At 48.2% G+C, this 14,286-nt stretch overlaps 1 protein-coding gene across 1 annotated transcript in view; it reads right to left on the bottom strand.

Annotated features, from left to right (window-relative positions):
* The window catches only part of rapgef6 (Rap guanine nucleotide exchange factor (GEF) 6), a 55,741-nt gene extending 42,476 nt beyond the window's left edge, over nucleotides 1-13,265 (bottom strand). The window contains 5 exon segments of the mRNA XM_062558082.1: nucleotides 132-201; nucleotides 3,405-3,488; nucleotides 4,279-4,335; nucleotides 4,486-4,556; nucleotides 12,854-13,265. Of these exon segments, the coding sequence (XP_062414066.1) occupies nucleotides 132-201; nucleotides 3,405-3,488; nucleotides 4,279-4,335; nucleotides 4,486-4,556; nucleotides 12,854-12,928 (357 nt within the window). The 5' untranslated portion in view covers nucleotides 12,929-13,265.
* Between the last annotated feature and the right edge of the window lie 1,021 nt (nucleotides 13,266-14,286).

Raw genomic sequence — 14,286 nt, 5'->3', positions numbered from 1 at the left:
CAGGGGAAGCACCAACAAGAAAAAAAAAACACTTCAAATGAAGACAGTTAATATAAGACCAATATCAAGGGACAGATGGGAGATGCAGGAGCATCAAAAGGGGGGGGGGGGGGGGGGGGGGCTCGACTCACCACGATCATTTCTGACGGCTCCAACGTGATGCATTCACAGCCTCGCCTGCCCTCCAGCTGCCTGCCGAAGCTGCAGAGACACAAAACAAAAGTTACTATTGCAACCCCCCCCGATCCCTTCCTCCACCCCCCCCTTCACAAATCAATGAGTTTGGCGATTTTGGCTCTTTTTGCAACTAATAGATGGGCGTAAAACATAGCCGGATGGGCGGGTGACCTGTCAATCCCAGTAAGCCCCGCCCTAAAGCGTGCTCTGGTCCCCACGCTCGGCATCGAGGGCCGTGGTTCTGGATGCTAAAGTCATCATTGGCCCGGTAAGCGGCCCTCTGCACAATGGCGGCCTGTGTGTGCGCCCGCGGAGGAGCAGGAGGAGAGCAGCTGACGGCGTGGGAGGACCACGAGGGCCGGCCTGCAGGGCGCCTCACGAGGGGGGCGGCGTGCGTGGAAGTGACCAATCACAGATCCACACCCAGGCGCCGGAGTCCAAACCAAGAAGGTCAACTTTCCAATCGTTTCCACATTGACAAACGCAGGGAAGCCAGAACCACTCATCCCTCGCCTTTCAAAATAAAAGTCCTAAACGCAGGATATTTGCAGTATTTGGTTATTGGACCATAAATTATTACTTTTGATTGTAAGAATAATGTTATGACTATTGACACGTGAGAAACACAAAAATAGCCTAATAGCTTCAATAATCATTGACCTGACATTTTATATAATGTTCAGTTCAAAGAGTGAAGCCCAAAAACACTCCTCGGCCTCCAGTACACGGGTTTCACTTTGAGAGGTTCCGTTTCCACCAGCTCTGCTCCCACCGATCATTGCGTACAAAGACAGAGAGACTCCGTGTATATTTGTGATACTTCTTCTTTACCCAGACTGTTGAGAGCTACTTCCTTCCTCTCTATCCCCCCCCCCAAAAGAAGAAGCTAACTTTCACCCTGTCACGTCCTTAATCACAACGACGCCGTCCTTTCTGAGGTGATGCTCAGATGAAAGCCGTCTTCATAATGTGCTCTGATGAGGGAAACAATGCTGAAAGTCCTCTATTCTTTCTTCTTTAGAGTCAAAGCTTCACGTGGAATTATTTTAAGGGGACGTGGGATGATAAAAATAAACGACATTTCTGCTTAAAACATCCTCCCTTCGTGTTGGATTCTCTCATTTCATCACAGGCAGGCAGCACACGAGGTGAAGAGCACCACTCGCCACTCTCTCCTCACTGAGGCGAGACGCCTGCTCCCTGTCAGCGTGTGTGTGTGTGTGTGTGTGTGTGTCTGTTTGACAGAGCTACACGTTGCAGACTTGTATTCCGGCTGTGTTGGACGTGACTTTGTTCAGAGATGAACAAAATGCACCCCAGCTGAGGGAGTTCCATCCGACCAAATAACGTGAGGATATAATCACAATATATGTATACGTTTCATCATGAAACAAGTTCAGTTATCCAATAGATTAATAATAATGATCAGCCCCCCCACAGCTAGTCCACATGCTGCTGCTGTTATTTTTAAATCAGCAGCTCTGAGGCAGGTGAGCGTTTGTCTTCCTGCAGAAACAAGCTGTCTGCAGACGGGAGGAGAGACACAGCTGCAGCGCCCCGGGGCAATAAACTGTGACACACACACACACACACACACACACACACACACACACACACACACACACACACACACACACACACACACACACACACACACACACACACACACACCAATTAAATGCTTGCGACGCATGACCCACTTTTATGGACAAAATAAGGAATAAAAAGAAAAAATGAGTTTTGGTTAGAAATCGAAACCAAAACAGAGAACCGGGTCCGTTTGGCAGCCACGTCTCCATGGCAACGGTGACCAACAGCAAAAGGAGAGATCCAGAAAGACGCACACGGCCAGAGGAATGACGTGGGCTGTTCAAGGAGCTGCTGTCAGAGCGCCTGCAGCTTCTCCTCCCGTCACGCAGGAGACCAAAACGTTTCCTTTTGCTTGGATGTGGGAAACAAAGTCTGCGTTTCACCCAGGAGAAGAACGCTTGGTTCTACAAATACGTGGGTAAAAGGGCAGAAGGGCTGGTCCCTGCGCTGCATTTATACACAATATACTTAAACATTAATATACTTTACCGGTAACACAACCCCATAAAGTCTCTCGGAAGTGAGTTGCAGCTTAACGCTACTTCTTCACGTCTATCAGTTGCATCCAAAAGACCTTTCCTGAAGATTATGTTGAACCAAAAGGTGTAATTATTCACAGACAGATGTTCATTTTCTGCAATAAGCCAGAATCCCATTGGCTCTTTGTGGAGGGAACCTCCTGTAAGCAACTTGTTTACGTATCGCCTCGATCCCGTTGGTTAAAACAACGGCAGCAGGAAACGGAGCGCAGTGAGTCAAAGAATGCTCACAGGAGAGAGAGAGAGAGAGAGAGAGAGAGAGAGAGAGAGAGAGAGAGGATCACAAATCACTGTGAGGACATGAAGAACAGAAAGCTCCAAGAACCACTGACCACCGACAGAAGGCTGAGGCGTCCGCTCCTTTAGGTTCTTTGTGAGTGAAGTGGCATCGAGCACGTTATCCGCCGGAGGAGGAAGAGGAGGAGGAGGAGGAGAAGGAAGAGGAGGAGGAGCACAATATTCCAGGTTTTACATCCGAATAGTATTTTATCCTCCGCAGTGTGAAACTAAAGAGAGAAAACTTTCCTCAGAGAGCAGAAAGTAGGTGACTGTCAGAGCTCCTGGTTGGTGTCTGAATCAGGGAGGAGTGTGTGTGTGTGTGTGTGTGTGTGTGTGTGTGTGTAGCCTGGGCTCATTTCCTGCCTGTGCGTTTGGGCTCCGGGCTCCTCAGGAACACATGGCCGGCCACTGTTTTACCAGAGGTTCCGCATTCCACACACGCACGCACACGCACACGTACACACAACTTCCCCCACTCTTATATCAACTGACCCACACTGGAATGAACACACATGGTCAGCACTAGCTGTTATTTACTTTCCTTTGTCTTCCCGGTTGTCAGCTGTCACTTCATCTAAAAGTTGTTATTCCATAGTTTTATATGCTCAGCTCCACTGTGACAGACGTATGTACATGCATGTTTCAGCATGTATAAATATGTACGTATAGGTGTGCATGTATGTGCATGTACCGTGTGCTTCTTTATGTAACATGGACACACAGACCCACATTCACACACACACACACACACACACGTCTCGTCAGACGACTCCGATCCACTCCTGTCCATTCCTGTGTGTGTGTGTGTGTGATACATACCAGCACCTCGCCAGGTACATGTGCTCCTTGACGAAGACGGATCCGGAGAGCAGGATGTACCAGCAGGTCGCCGTGCTGTCAGCGCTGGACACAACAGACCAGACAGAAGTTAAAGTCTGTTTGATTCCACTCACACACCCCGCCTCGAGTGCCTTTCCATCCATTTACTGTACTTAACTCTTCATTTATTTCTGTTTGATGAACCCGAACCTGGGATTTTCATTTTCCTGGTGAAACTAAAGCTTTTATGAGACAGTTCTCTTTGCATGGCCACACGCATGTCATGAGTCATGTGAACGGGAACGCAGAGCACACATCCCAGCTCCGGGTCACGACCTTTCGTCAACCTCGACTTCAACCTTTGGTGATGGCAGATCCTTCACTATTTCCTGCCATTGTTTAAAGTTAAACTGATTAAAAACCAATCAAAGTTTTATATTCTTTTTAAATATATTCTTATATATTCTTTACATGTTGAGATGTAAAAGCAGGAAGGTGCAGAATAACCAGGTCCAGGTGCTTCAGGTACTGTGGCCCCCCAGGGAGAGGCTTAAATAATGTTACCTTGTTCAACAAATAAATATTCTGACTTCTCATTAAAAAATCTCATTAAAAGACCAAAACCAACAAAGACCGTTACACTTGGATCCTGATACATCAATGAAGGCCTCTGTTGTTCATTAGAACATCGACTGTTGATCGGCCCTTTAAGGAGTAACTGATGGGCCGGTAGTGACCAATTGCCTCTTTTAAGTCATTGATATAGAAAAACAGAGACAACCGCTGACCTTACACTTGTTACACGGTATTTAAGACCTAGTTAAAGAATGTTTTGACAGCAGAAGGAAGTGGTACGACAGACACCTGTACTTACTAGAACAGGATGTGGTTGGCCTCGTGGCGCTCATACCTGGCCGAGGTGCACATCGACCTGAGACACAAAGACACAGACGTGAACATACAGACGCTTCAGCAATAACCCTTTTGAACCTGTAGGTTTTGAGCACGCAGGCACGCAGCAGCTACGATGGAGAGCCCGTGAGCTAAGCTAAGCTAAGCTAAGCTAAGCTAAGTGGCTCACCGTAGCTGATGCTCCCTGAGGTGAGAGAGGACGTCCATGTGGTAGAGGTGGCAGTAGATGGCGTGCAGGTCCTATGAACACAGAAAGACAAAACATATTTAACATCACAAGCACAACGCAGCGTGTGTGTGTGTGTGTGTGTGTGTGTGTGTGTGTGTGTGTGTGTGTGTGTGTGTGTGTGTGTGTGTGTGTGTGTGTGTGTGTGTGTGTGTGTGTGTGTGTGTGTGTGTGTGTGTGTGTGTGTGTGTGTGTGTGTGTGTGTGTGTGTGTGTGTGTGTGTGTGTGTGTGTGTGTGTGTGTGTGTGTGTGTGTGTGTGTGTGTGTGTGCGCGCGCGCGTGTGTGTGTATGTGTGCAAACACTCGTTTTGGAGCAAATCAAAAAGTTTAAGGGAATAGTTTGACATTTGGGGATATGGGTTTATTTTTTATGCTGTTGTTTAGCAACCCGCAGTTTGTTGCATTGCATTCTGCGACCCACCAGTGCGTAAATCCACATGTTGAGGGAAGAGTGCAGAACTCAATGAACCGTCATGCACTCATCTATAAACTCCCATATTGATTGATTACTGTATCACCTTTGTACAGGCCCTGTAAAGAAAAGGTTGAATTTCCCTCAAATGTAGATTTGTTTTGATCCATATGGGGCTGATACACTGTATTCAGACAACTAACAGTTCTTCTCCTCCTGCACCACAGGCCCAGGAAGCCAGCTGTCCCCGTGTGACGCATTGATCGCTGTGCGGCAGCTGATCAATAGGCCCAGACAGGCAGCATCGTGTCCGCTGCTCGCTGCTTTCAATCCGAGGTCTTCTGGAGAGACGGCGGTAACGTGATCCGCCCACACGGCTTCACAGCACGTGACCCGACCTCAAGATTTACAACAACTGCACAGCTGTCAATCTAGACATTTCGTTTCTAAAAAAAGATTTAAAAAAACAAAAGGGGCAAATATTTGCAGAAATATAAGTGTCTGTCAAACAAAACTGATGATCAATGATGCTCTGAGCTCGTACTGGTGTGTGTGTGTGGGGAGGGGGGGGGAGGGGGGGAGGGGTGCATGTGTATCTGTAGTGCTGCTGCCACCTGGTGGCCAATCTTCAGCAGAGAAGATGTGTTCCAGCAGATCGATGGACCTGCTGACACATCAGACTGGTCCAGGAGCAGCGCAGCAGCCGCTTAGATGGAAACACACATTCATTCATGTGTGTTTCTAGCAGCCCTAACGCCCCCTTAGCCCCCCCCCCAAAACAGCACAGAAGCAGGCCAGCATCCCGCCCCCCCAACCAAATGACTGCCTGCTCCCGTGAAGCAGAATGTGTGACTCCCACATGAGTAAGAAGCAACACATTGTCAGAAATAAAAGGAATGAACTCGTTGCTTTACGACTCAATAAAGAAACACCGAACCGCTCTCTATTTCAGCGTTCAATGTAAACGTTTCACGGAGGACGTCGAACCATTTGGAGGAAACCCTGAATGTCACATTGCTGTCGTACCTTCATTTGCAAAATGATTGGCCGTGTTTAGTGGGGGTCGCGACCCCGCGGGGGCCGGCAGAAAGGCCTTCAGCGTCCTCCCCCTGAATGTTTGAAAGTGAAAAGGAGTTTTGGGGAGGAACCAGGTCTGTCTTTGTGCAGGGTTCCTCCCCACGCCTCCAGCACAGCCTGCACAGAGGGGACATTGTGGACAGGGGGACACAACGCGTCCATTCAGGACAACAGCTCGGATCACATCGCGTTATTAATAGTGTTTTGGAAGACCTTCTGCGGAAAATAAGGAACGAGCAAATACAACCGTGAGCTGGAAGCGTAGGAGGACGGGTTCTTACATTAAACGCCCGGTGACGACCTCGGGGGAGCGAGTGATGGAAACACGGCTTCTACTTGACCGAGACGTGGCTACCGTAACAGGATGTGCCTGCCAAGGCCCGTGGCCTCCTAGAAAATAAAAGCTCTCAACGATGACAGACAGAACAGACGTGAGCGGAGGCCGCCTTGAGGCGTGTAGAGGCCGCCTTGAGGCGTGTAGAGGCCGCCTTGAGGCGTGTAGAGGCCGCCTTGAGGCATGTAGAGGCCGCCTTGAGGCATGTAGAGGCCGCCTTGAGGCATGTAGAGGCCGCCTTGAGACGTGTAGAGGCCGCCTTGAGGCGAGTAGAGGCCGCCTTGAGGCGTGTAGAGGCCGCCTTGAGGCGTGTAGAGGCCGCCTTGAGGCGTGTAGAGGCCGCCTTGAGGTGAGTAGAGGCCACCTTGATACAAGTAGAGGCCGCCTTGAGACGTGTAGAGGCCGCCTTGAGACGTGTAGAGGCCGCCTTGAGGCGAGTAGAGGCCGCCTTGAGGCGAGTAGAGGCCGCCTTGAGGCGAGTAGAGGCCGCCTTGAGACGTGTAGAGGCCGCCTTGAGACGTGTAGAGGCCGCCTTGAGGCGAGTAGAGGCCGCCTTGAGACGTGTAGAGGCCGCCTTGAGGCGTGTAGAGGCCGCCTTGAGACGTGTAGAGGCCGCCTTGAGACGTGTAGAGGCCGCCTTGAGGCGAGTAGAGGCCGCCTTGAGGCGAGTAGAGGCCGCCTTGAGGCGAGTAGAGGCCGCCTTGAGGCGAGTAGAGGCCGCCTTGAGGCGAGTAGAGGCTGGTATTCTGTCCCGTTGGGCTCGTGCGCCCTGACTGACTGAAGCTCCGCCCCTCCTTTACTTTAGAGTGGAGCGATTCCCACAAAGCACCACACCAGCTGCCTTCACCGCGCGGCCAAACCGAACCGCCACAGTCGCAAAAAAGGACGGCCACACTGAAGTGGAAAGTCTGACCCGTCACGTAACCCGAGCTGCACTTTGGTTTGGGTTTTTTCTTCACTGAAATGAATGAAGTTGGCACAGGAGGGTTTTTTTCTTTCTCTGCCTACAGTGAACTTTTTGTGGCAGTAAGACCAAGTGTGCATTCACTTTTTAAGTGCGATATGCCACCAGCTTACTGGGTTGTTTCAGGCCTTCAAAAGATCTTCATCATCATGATTACCTGGATGTTTTCCTGTGATCTCTAGAAATTACGATAGCTGGGCGTGCTGGAGCAGAGCATGTGGGGGGGATCTGGATTGTGGTCTTTATGCGATAAAATATTTGTTACGACCATGTTCAACGCGTTGTGAACATTTCATCTGAGCTAATTATACTCTACACTTACGGCCCAAACCAGCCGTTGGGCCTCCTAAACTAAGCGTTTCCCCTCCGTCTCATTGCGGTCCATCATTCCCCTTCAGCCCTCCATTATTCAAGCAGTAACAATTCAGAGTCCGACACTAAAGCCTCTCAGTTTTTCATTGCGCGCCATTTAAACCTCATCTGTCTTTCTGCCCCCCCCCATCATCTGTCAGAGAGCCCAGCCGGGGAACAGATAGCAGGGTCTCGTTCACCGATCTGTTGAGACAGGCTTGCAGCGGTTCGGGGTGTTTGTGCAGGAGACTGAAACACGCCGTGTTTGGTTTGGTTGGGTTTCATGGGAGCCTCGGGGAGGGGGGGGGGGGTCACGTAGGGACCAGGTGAACCCGGAATGCGTGGTTCCTTTAGTGCAGACATCAGCTCAAATTTAACCACGGCCGAGGCTGAACCCACACACAGATTTGGATTCGTCTTCAACATATTACATTAAAAAAAAATCTGGAGTCTAAGACGTTGACTTAAGACTCCAGATTTTTATGTTTTTTTCCAACCAGTGAGCGGGAGTGACTAAGACACTGTATAGGCCTCTGGTATTGACCTGTCAATCACCGTGTAGCCCCACCCTACAGCATAGATTAGATGAGGGGTTGAGTCCCGACTGTAAGAAGTTAAGCAATAGCTCACAAGCTGTTTCCTGAGGACACATTGAATGGATGCAGGAAGAAGGCGACAACGTTCATGATGCATTTCATACTAAAAACGCAAAGTGGAAAAGTTAAACCAACACGTTTAAAAAGAAACCTGAAGATTATCCAACTCCTGAGGCATCCAGAACTTTTCCGAATCAGGTCGTTCTGGTCGTCTACCCCAAATAATAAAAAAACTGCAAGAACATGTGCAATCGTTCACGTCTCGTTTGAATACGTTTGCATGGAAGATTTTGCTGTGAATCACGACAACGGAAGCCAGCCTTATTACGAAGGTTCTCACACACACACAGACACACACAGCCTGTGCAGACATAATGTAACTCCCAGTCGAAGGTGGACTGAGGAGCCTTCGACTGAACTCAAATGCTTAATAATCAGAGGCATGTATGGGAGCGTAGAGACTTCAACAAACACAAAGAGAGCTCCGAGGAATCAACAGGAAAACAAGTGCTATTGGCCACTTGTGGCAGAATGCCCAGCTACACCCCCCCCCCCACACACACACACACAAACACATTTCATTGTCCCAGCGTCACACATTGTGACTAACTCCAAATACACAACAGTCAAACTTCCATGAAAAACATTTCCTGTTTGTGTATGTTAAAAAAGCCCCTTTAGTGTACCGGTGGGGGCTGAGTGAGTGAGTGAGTGAGTGAGTGAGTGAGTTAGTTGTGGTCACACAGGTTATGACATGGGTTATAACGATTCTTCGGAATGCAGCTGTCACATTCCTGGCATTCCACAGGTAAGCAAGCCGCATTCTTTGAGACTCGTCAAAGAATGGAACCAGAGAAACAAGCCGACGAGTGTATCGGGGGTTGTGAGTGGGGGGGGGGGGGGGTTACATAGCGTATATATGGGAGGGAAACCATTCATTTAGGCGGCAGTGAGAACCAGTTCAGACGAGACCGAACCCTTTCCAGCTCGGCTTCGTTCCCGTCCAACACGCGAGGTTTGGTCCTTTAACTGCACTGAGATCAGTTCTGTTTCTGTATGGACACAGCCATTGGTTACGCTCAGGGGCAGCTGGTGAAATGCTGGATGGATAAATGTCACTATTGTAGAAAAAAATCCTCAAAAAGAAATTTTTATGCTGATATGAATATTATTTAAAGATTCCTGGCATAGAAAGGGACAAGAACTATGACAGAATATGGTTGCTTCTATCAACTTATTTTGCCAAATCTCTGACTTTTTGGGGAAGTGGTTCTCTTCAAACTAAAATAAACACAACGGTGAAAATACAAGGATGGAAAACCTTGATTGTGACAATCATACTAATATTTCTTTTTTAAATTCAACTTGGTTTGGGTGCTTTTTTTCCCACCATGACGTGAAACTAAATACAGTTGAAGCAGCTGTGCTGAGCTACTGCAGCAAAACATACAGCTGCTGGGTGGGGGGGGGGGTTCTGTGACCCAGCATGCACTAGTGATCTCTAACCTCACTCACTCTACGGCCTCCCTCTGCTCACAGGAACGTATCGTAGAAGGGGGGGGGCAACGTTTCAGAAATATAGATATATAAAGCGCCAATGGTCCATCAAACACTATTAAATCAATATTGGTATTGGGGTATATCACTTGTATCTTAACTAATTATTAACAATTTGGACAAAAAAACAAAACAATGAATCGACATATGATGTTAAATAATAATAAACACAGATTGGAAACAAATTGCATGATTTGGTTATTGATCACCATAAATAAAATCATCATGAAATAGATTTTTAGAAATTCTGTAGAGATTCTACGACCATCAGTTAGTTACCGGTACAGAAACACTCTTAATCATCCTCGAGAGGAGAGCCGCTGGTGGGAGGAGGCGCCTACGTCACCGGATGAACCTCCACCTGCAGCATCCGTCAGCATTCCTCCCAAAGCAAACAGGTCAGAGCCGAAATATGTCTGTTCACGCCCGCTGCCCTGAGAGGAATGCAGCGCGCACACACACACACACACACACACACACACTGAGGCCGCTGTGCCGAGAGGGAACCACAGGAAGAGCCCACTTGTTTACATTCAAACAGCAGCCAGTGGGACGGAGGCGCCTGGTATGTGGCGTAGAGGCCCCGGGTGGCGTAGAGGCCCCGGGTGGTGTAGAGGCCCCGGGTGGTGCAGCTAATGCTAGATGCTAAAGCATCGGTGTGGTCTCCACACGGGCCCTTCGGTTACGTGGTGCCTTCATTGGCTCCACAAGGAGAGCTTTCAGGGGCCCAGGGTCAGCGGAAGGCTGTGTTTATTCACCAGTTTAAAACGCACACACACAGACACACACAGACACACACAGTCAGCGAGGGCTTCCCCATCCGCGTCTGTGTCACACAGTCTCCTCTGTGTGGTTTTTCATTTTGCTTCTCTCGGTTTGTTGATGTTGTTCTTGGTGTGTGTGTGTGTGTGTGGATTTTACGTCATTCAGAACTTACTGAAACTTTAGTGAGTGGGGGGGGGGGGGGGGGGGGGTTTATTTTGGATACATCTCGTCTCAAATGTTGCAGCAATAGTAACAAACATGTCTGTTACATGTACATGTGTTTGTTACATGTGTGTGTGTGTGTTACATGCCGTCAGTCCGAGGAGGAGAAGAAAAGTAACCTCCACATTCTGTCGGCCTCAAACCTTTAAAAAGTAGCTTATTTTAAAGCGATCCAATGAGATGAAGGCAGTCGATCCAAACATCAGACACTTTGAGTCCTGCCACCTTCATCCTCGCTTCATGTGGTGCAAAACGCACAAGATAATAGAGCTAACTATTAGATGCATGAAAATATCAGTGAGTCCCCGGGACCGGTCCACTGGGGATCGCTGGTTTCACCGCTAACCATCAACCAGTCGGACGAAGCCTCCGATCCGAACTTCACTGCATTATGACCTCGGACCAAGATGGAATATTAATCATTTAGTAAATGAAACATCGCTGTGAAGCAAGGCCAAAAGAGAGGAAAACACAGGAAGTAGAACAGCACAAACAGCTGAGCAGCTGGTGAATCCTTAATGAATATCAAACACACACAGAGGCACAAAGCTACCGCACGCCGCCTTGTGTGCGAACACGCTCGTCCAGCTGCACACACACACACAAACACATATAATGGAACATACATTGACAATGCTTTTTTTATGGCTGCAAATCCCATTCCGAAAAAAAATAATTGAAATGCAAAATTGATGTGACAAAACCTCCCTTAAGCCGAAATCAAATGTACACAAATAGACAACTGGGTAGAACACAGAGACACAGTGGGCCTCCCTCCAGGAACCGTGGAGCCTTGTGTCTGGTTGGAATGGGAGGGGCGGCGGGGGGGGGGGGGGATCAGCCAGCAAACATCTGCACGTTGAAAACTTTCACCTCAGCCACAGAGGCTGTGAAAACACCACCTGATTCCCACGCTACGCTTCTCCACCTCCACCAATATCAAGGCACTTCCTTAAAACTGTGTACCTCCTGTCCTTCATCACGATTACTATCTGTAGTGGCGTTAAAGTGTGAGGCTGAATTCAACATAAATAACAGGAGAAGTTAATAGAGAACAGTGAGGCCTCCGCTGTGATTGAACCATTTCAGCTCGTTAGTCTCCACCGGTTTGCAAAGGTGTGTGTTCAACATCCCCCAAATAAAAGAAACGAAATAGAGGGCCGCTCTTCCCCTGCAGGTGGGAGTCACGCTAAATTTAGTGACTTTATCGCGGCGCCGGCGATCCACTTCAAAGTCGTACACGAGTGGAACAAACACCTCCTGTGGAGACGCGTGACAGGACAGGAGTGTCTAAAATAAGGACCTGGGGGGCTCTTTTTAAAACTTTAGTTTGGTTCTTTTGGCCCTCTGATAGACACCAGCTGGTGAACATGAACAGGCAGCTCCACTGCAGCGATGACAGGCCGGCTGTGTTTCCACAGGTTCATGTGAGGAAGAGGAGGGACAGGAGGAAGAGGAGGTGAACGTTTACACAAACTGCGTCCTGAGTTTAGGCATAAGCCCTCTGAGTCCATGGTGTAATGTTTAGTTTAATCAGCGTGCTGCCGGACCCAGAATGCATTGCAGTAAACGTTTTTTTTTTTCAAAACGCAAGCATGTCGAGGATCACAAACTGACCCCTGAAAGTGTCTCTCCACGTCCCAGTCGGGTCCCCGCACCTCAGTTTGCGTGTCAGCTCGCGCTGGACGCTTTAACGTATGTTTAAAACCTCTTAGTTCAAGTGTCACCACTGAACGGCACAGTTTGAGACGTTATCAAGGCACAACGTTAGAAGTTAGCGAGCACTTTCTCCCCAAAACTATCCGGTTAGCTCAACGTCATTAACCAGGTGACGCAGAGTGTGTAGTCCTACTAAGTGGAATTAACAGAAGTAACCACAAACAGCGCGGTCAAACTGAACTGAACTGACAGCGCAGGGAAGCGACAGTTGAGTTTAGCTAACTTTAGCAGAGCGAAGCTAATTAGAAGAAGAAGAAGGAGGAGGAGGAGGAGGAGGAGGAGGAGGAGGAGGAGAAAGCGATCGTTTTGTTTACCTCTGCGGTCCGCAGCGGGGGCGGTTTTTTCAAAGCCAGTTTGAAAGAAGTTTCCATGGCTCCGGTCATTTTCATCACTCCGGCTTCTTTCTTAAATTATATTCCCCACTTTAACGCCTCATCGCCGCGGGTTTTGTAATTGTTATTCCGGGTCGAAACTAACTCGCATCCCCCGCGGATCGAGCCGAGCCCCGCGCTCCGGGCTCCGAGCATGGATGGATCTCCTACTTCTCCTTGGGCAAAAGAGAGGAACTAAAAAAAACAAAAAACTTTTTGGAAACTACAAAAACAAGAAGACGACACTTAAAAGCGTGACAGGAAGTGAAATCCACAGGACGTGTAGTGTTGGAACCCGCACATCTTTGGGTCAAACGGAACGTCCTCGGTAGCGCGCGACCGTCACATCCAGGAGTTGAGATTTCTTTTTTTTTTTTTAGGTCCCTCCCCCTGCGGAGCGGGCAGTGACGACATCTGTCTCACGGCGACCGCGTCGCGTTCAAGTGCTGTCGGAAATAAGGAGACTCTCTAGCGAGTGGAAGGTGAAATTCTGAAAAGGGTGGATTTATTTTAAATGTAAATATTGGCAGATAGATAATAAACGTTTTCTTAACCTTCTTTTGAATAAATGAATGAATGTTTTTTTTAAATGTACACACAAATTAATATAATTCATTGAAAGGACAAATTGCAGTGAAAAAGTATATTTCATTTCAAGGTAGTCGTTTAAATGGCAAGACAATTAAAAACCCTTAACAGAATTAAAAAGTACAAGAACAAAAGCTACAGTTTAGTGTGAGAAAGTATTTTAATAAAGGGAAACCGATTTCAGCATTTATTAAAAATGGGCGATCACTACAACTGCCCATTTTGTTCCAAATATGTTCCATTTTTATTTGCAAGACAAAATAACGTTCCGTTTTCTTCTTTCTGAAGTTGTTTCTTCAACGGAATGAACTAGTTTGGGTGGTGTAATTTACGAGCTTCGGAGGAGTCATTTAACCCATCGTAGAGCCTCCTGATTTTTGACGCCTCAATGTCCGCTGCCACAGAATCAACATAATCGAACTATAAAAGCAAATGGGGAAAAAAGAAGGAGGAAACTGCAGTTCCGACTCCACGCGCGTCTTGATTTCTCCACCACGGGTTTTAATGACATGTCTCTGGAAGATAAAGAGGAGTCATGACTCATCTCTTATCTCATATCTCCCTTTCAGCCAGGAGGACACGCCTTTGTTTTATTGCATGTGTGCATCCTCGTTTTGTTTTACATCCCGTGACGCAGGAGGAGGGAGGGGGCAGAGGGGGGGAGGGAGGGGGCAGAGGGGGAGGGGGCCAGTCCGAGTGAAGCGAATACATAAAAAAAAGGTGTATAAAATGTGTGACCCAGATGGTTGAAGCCATGAAAGTCAAAGCACCACCCATCCAAACAACTA

Source organism: Pungitius pungitius, chromosome 16 (genome assembly GCF_949316345.1).
Source record: "Pungitius pungitius chromosome 16, fPunPun2.1, whole genome shotgun sequence".
Lineage (NCBI taxonomy): Eukaryota > Metazoa > Chordata > Actinopteri > Perciformes > Gasterosteidae > Pungitius > Pungitius pungitius.
Note: the sequence above shows the minus strand (reverse complement) of the source record. Positions and strands in the feature narration are given on the sequence as shown.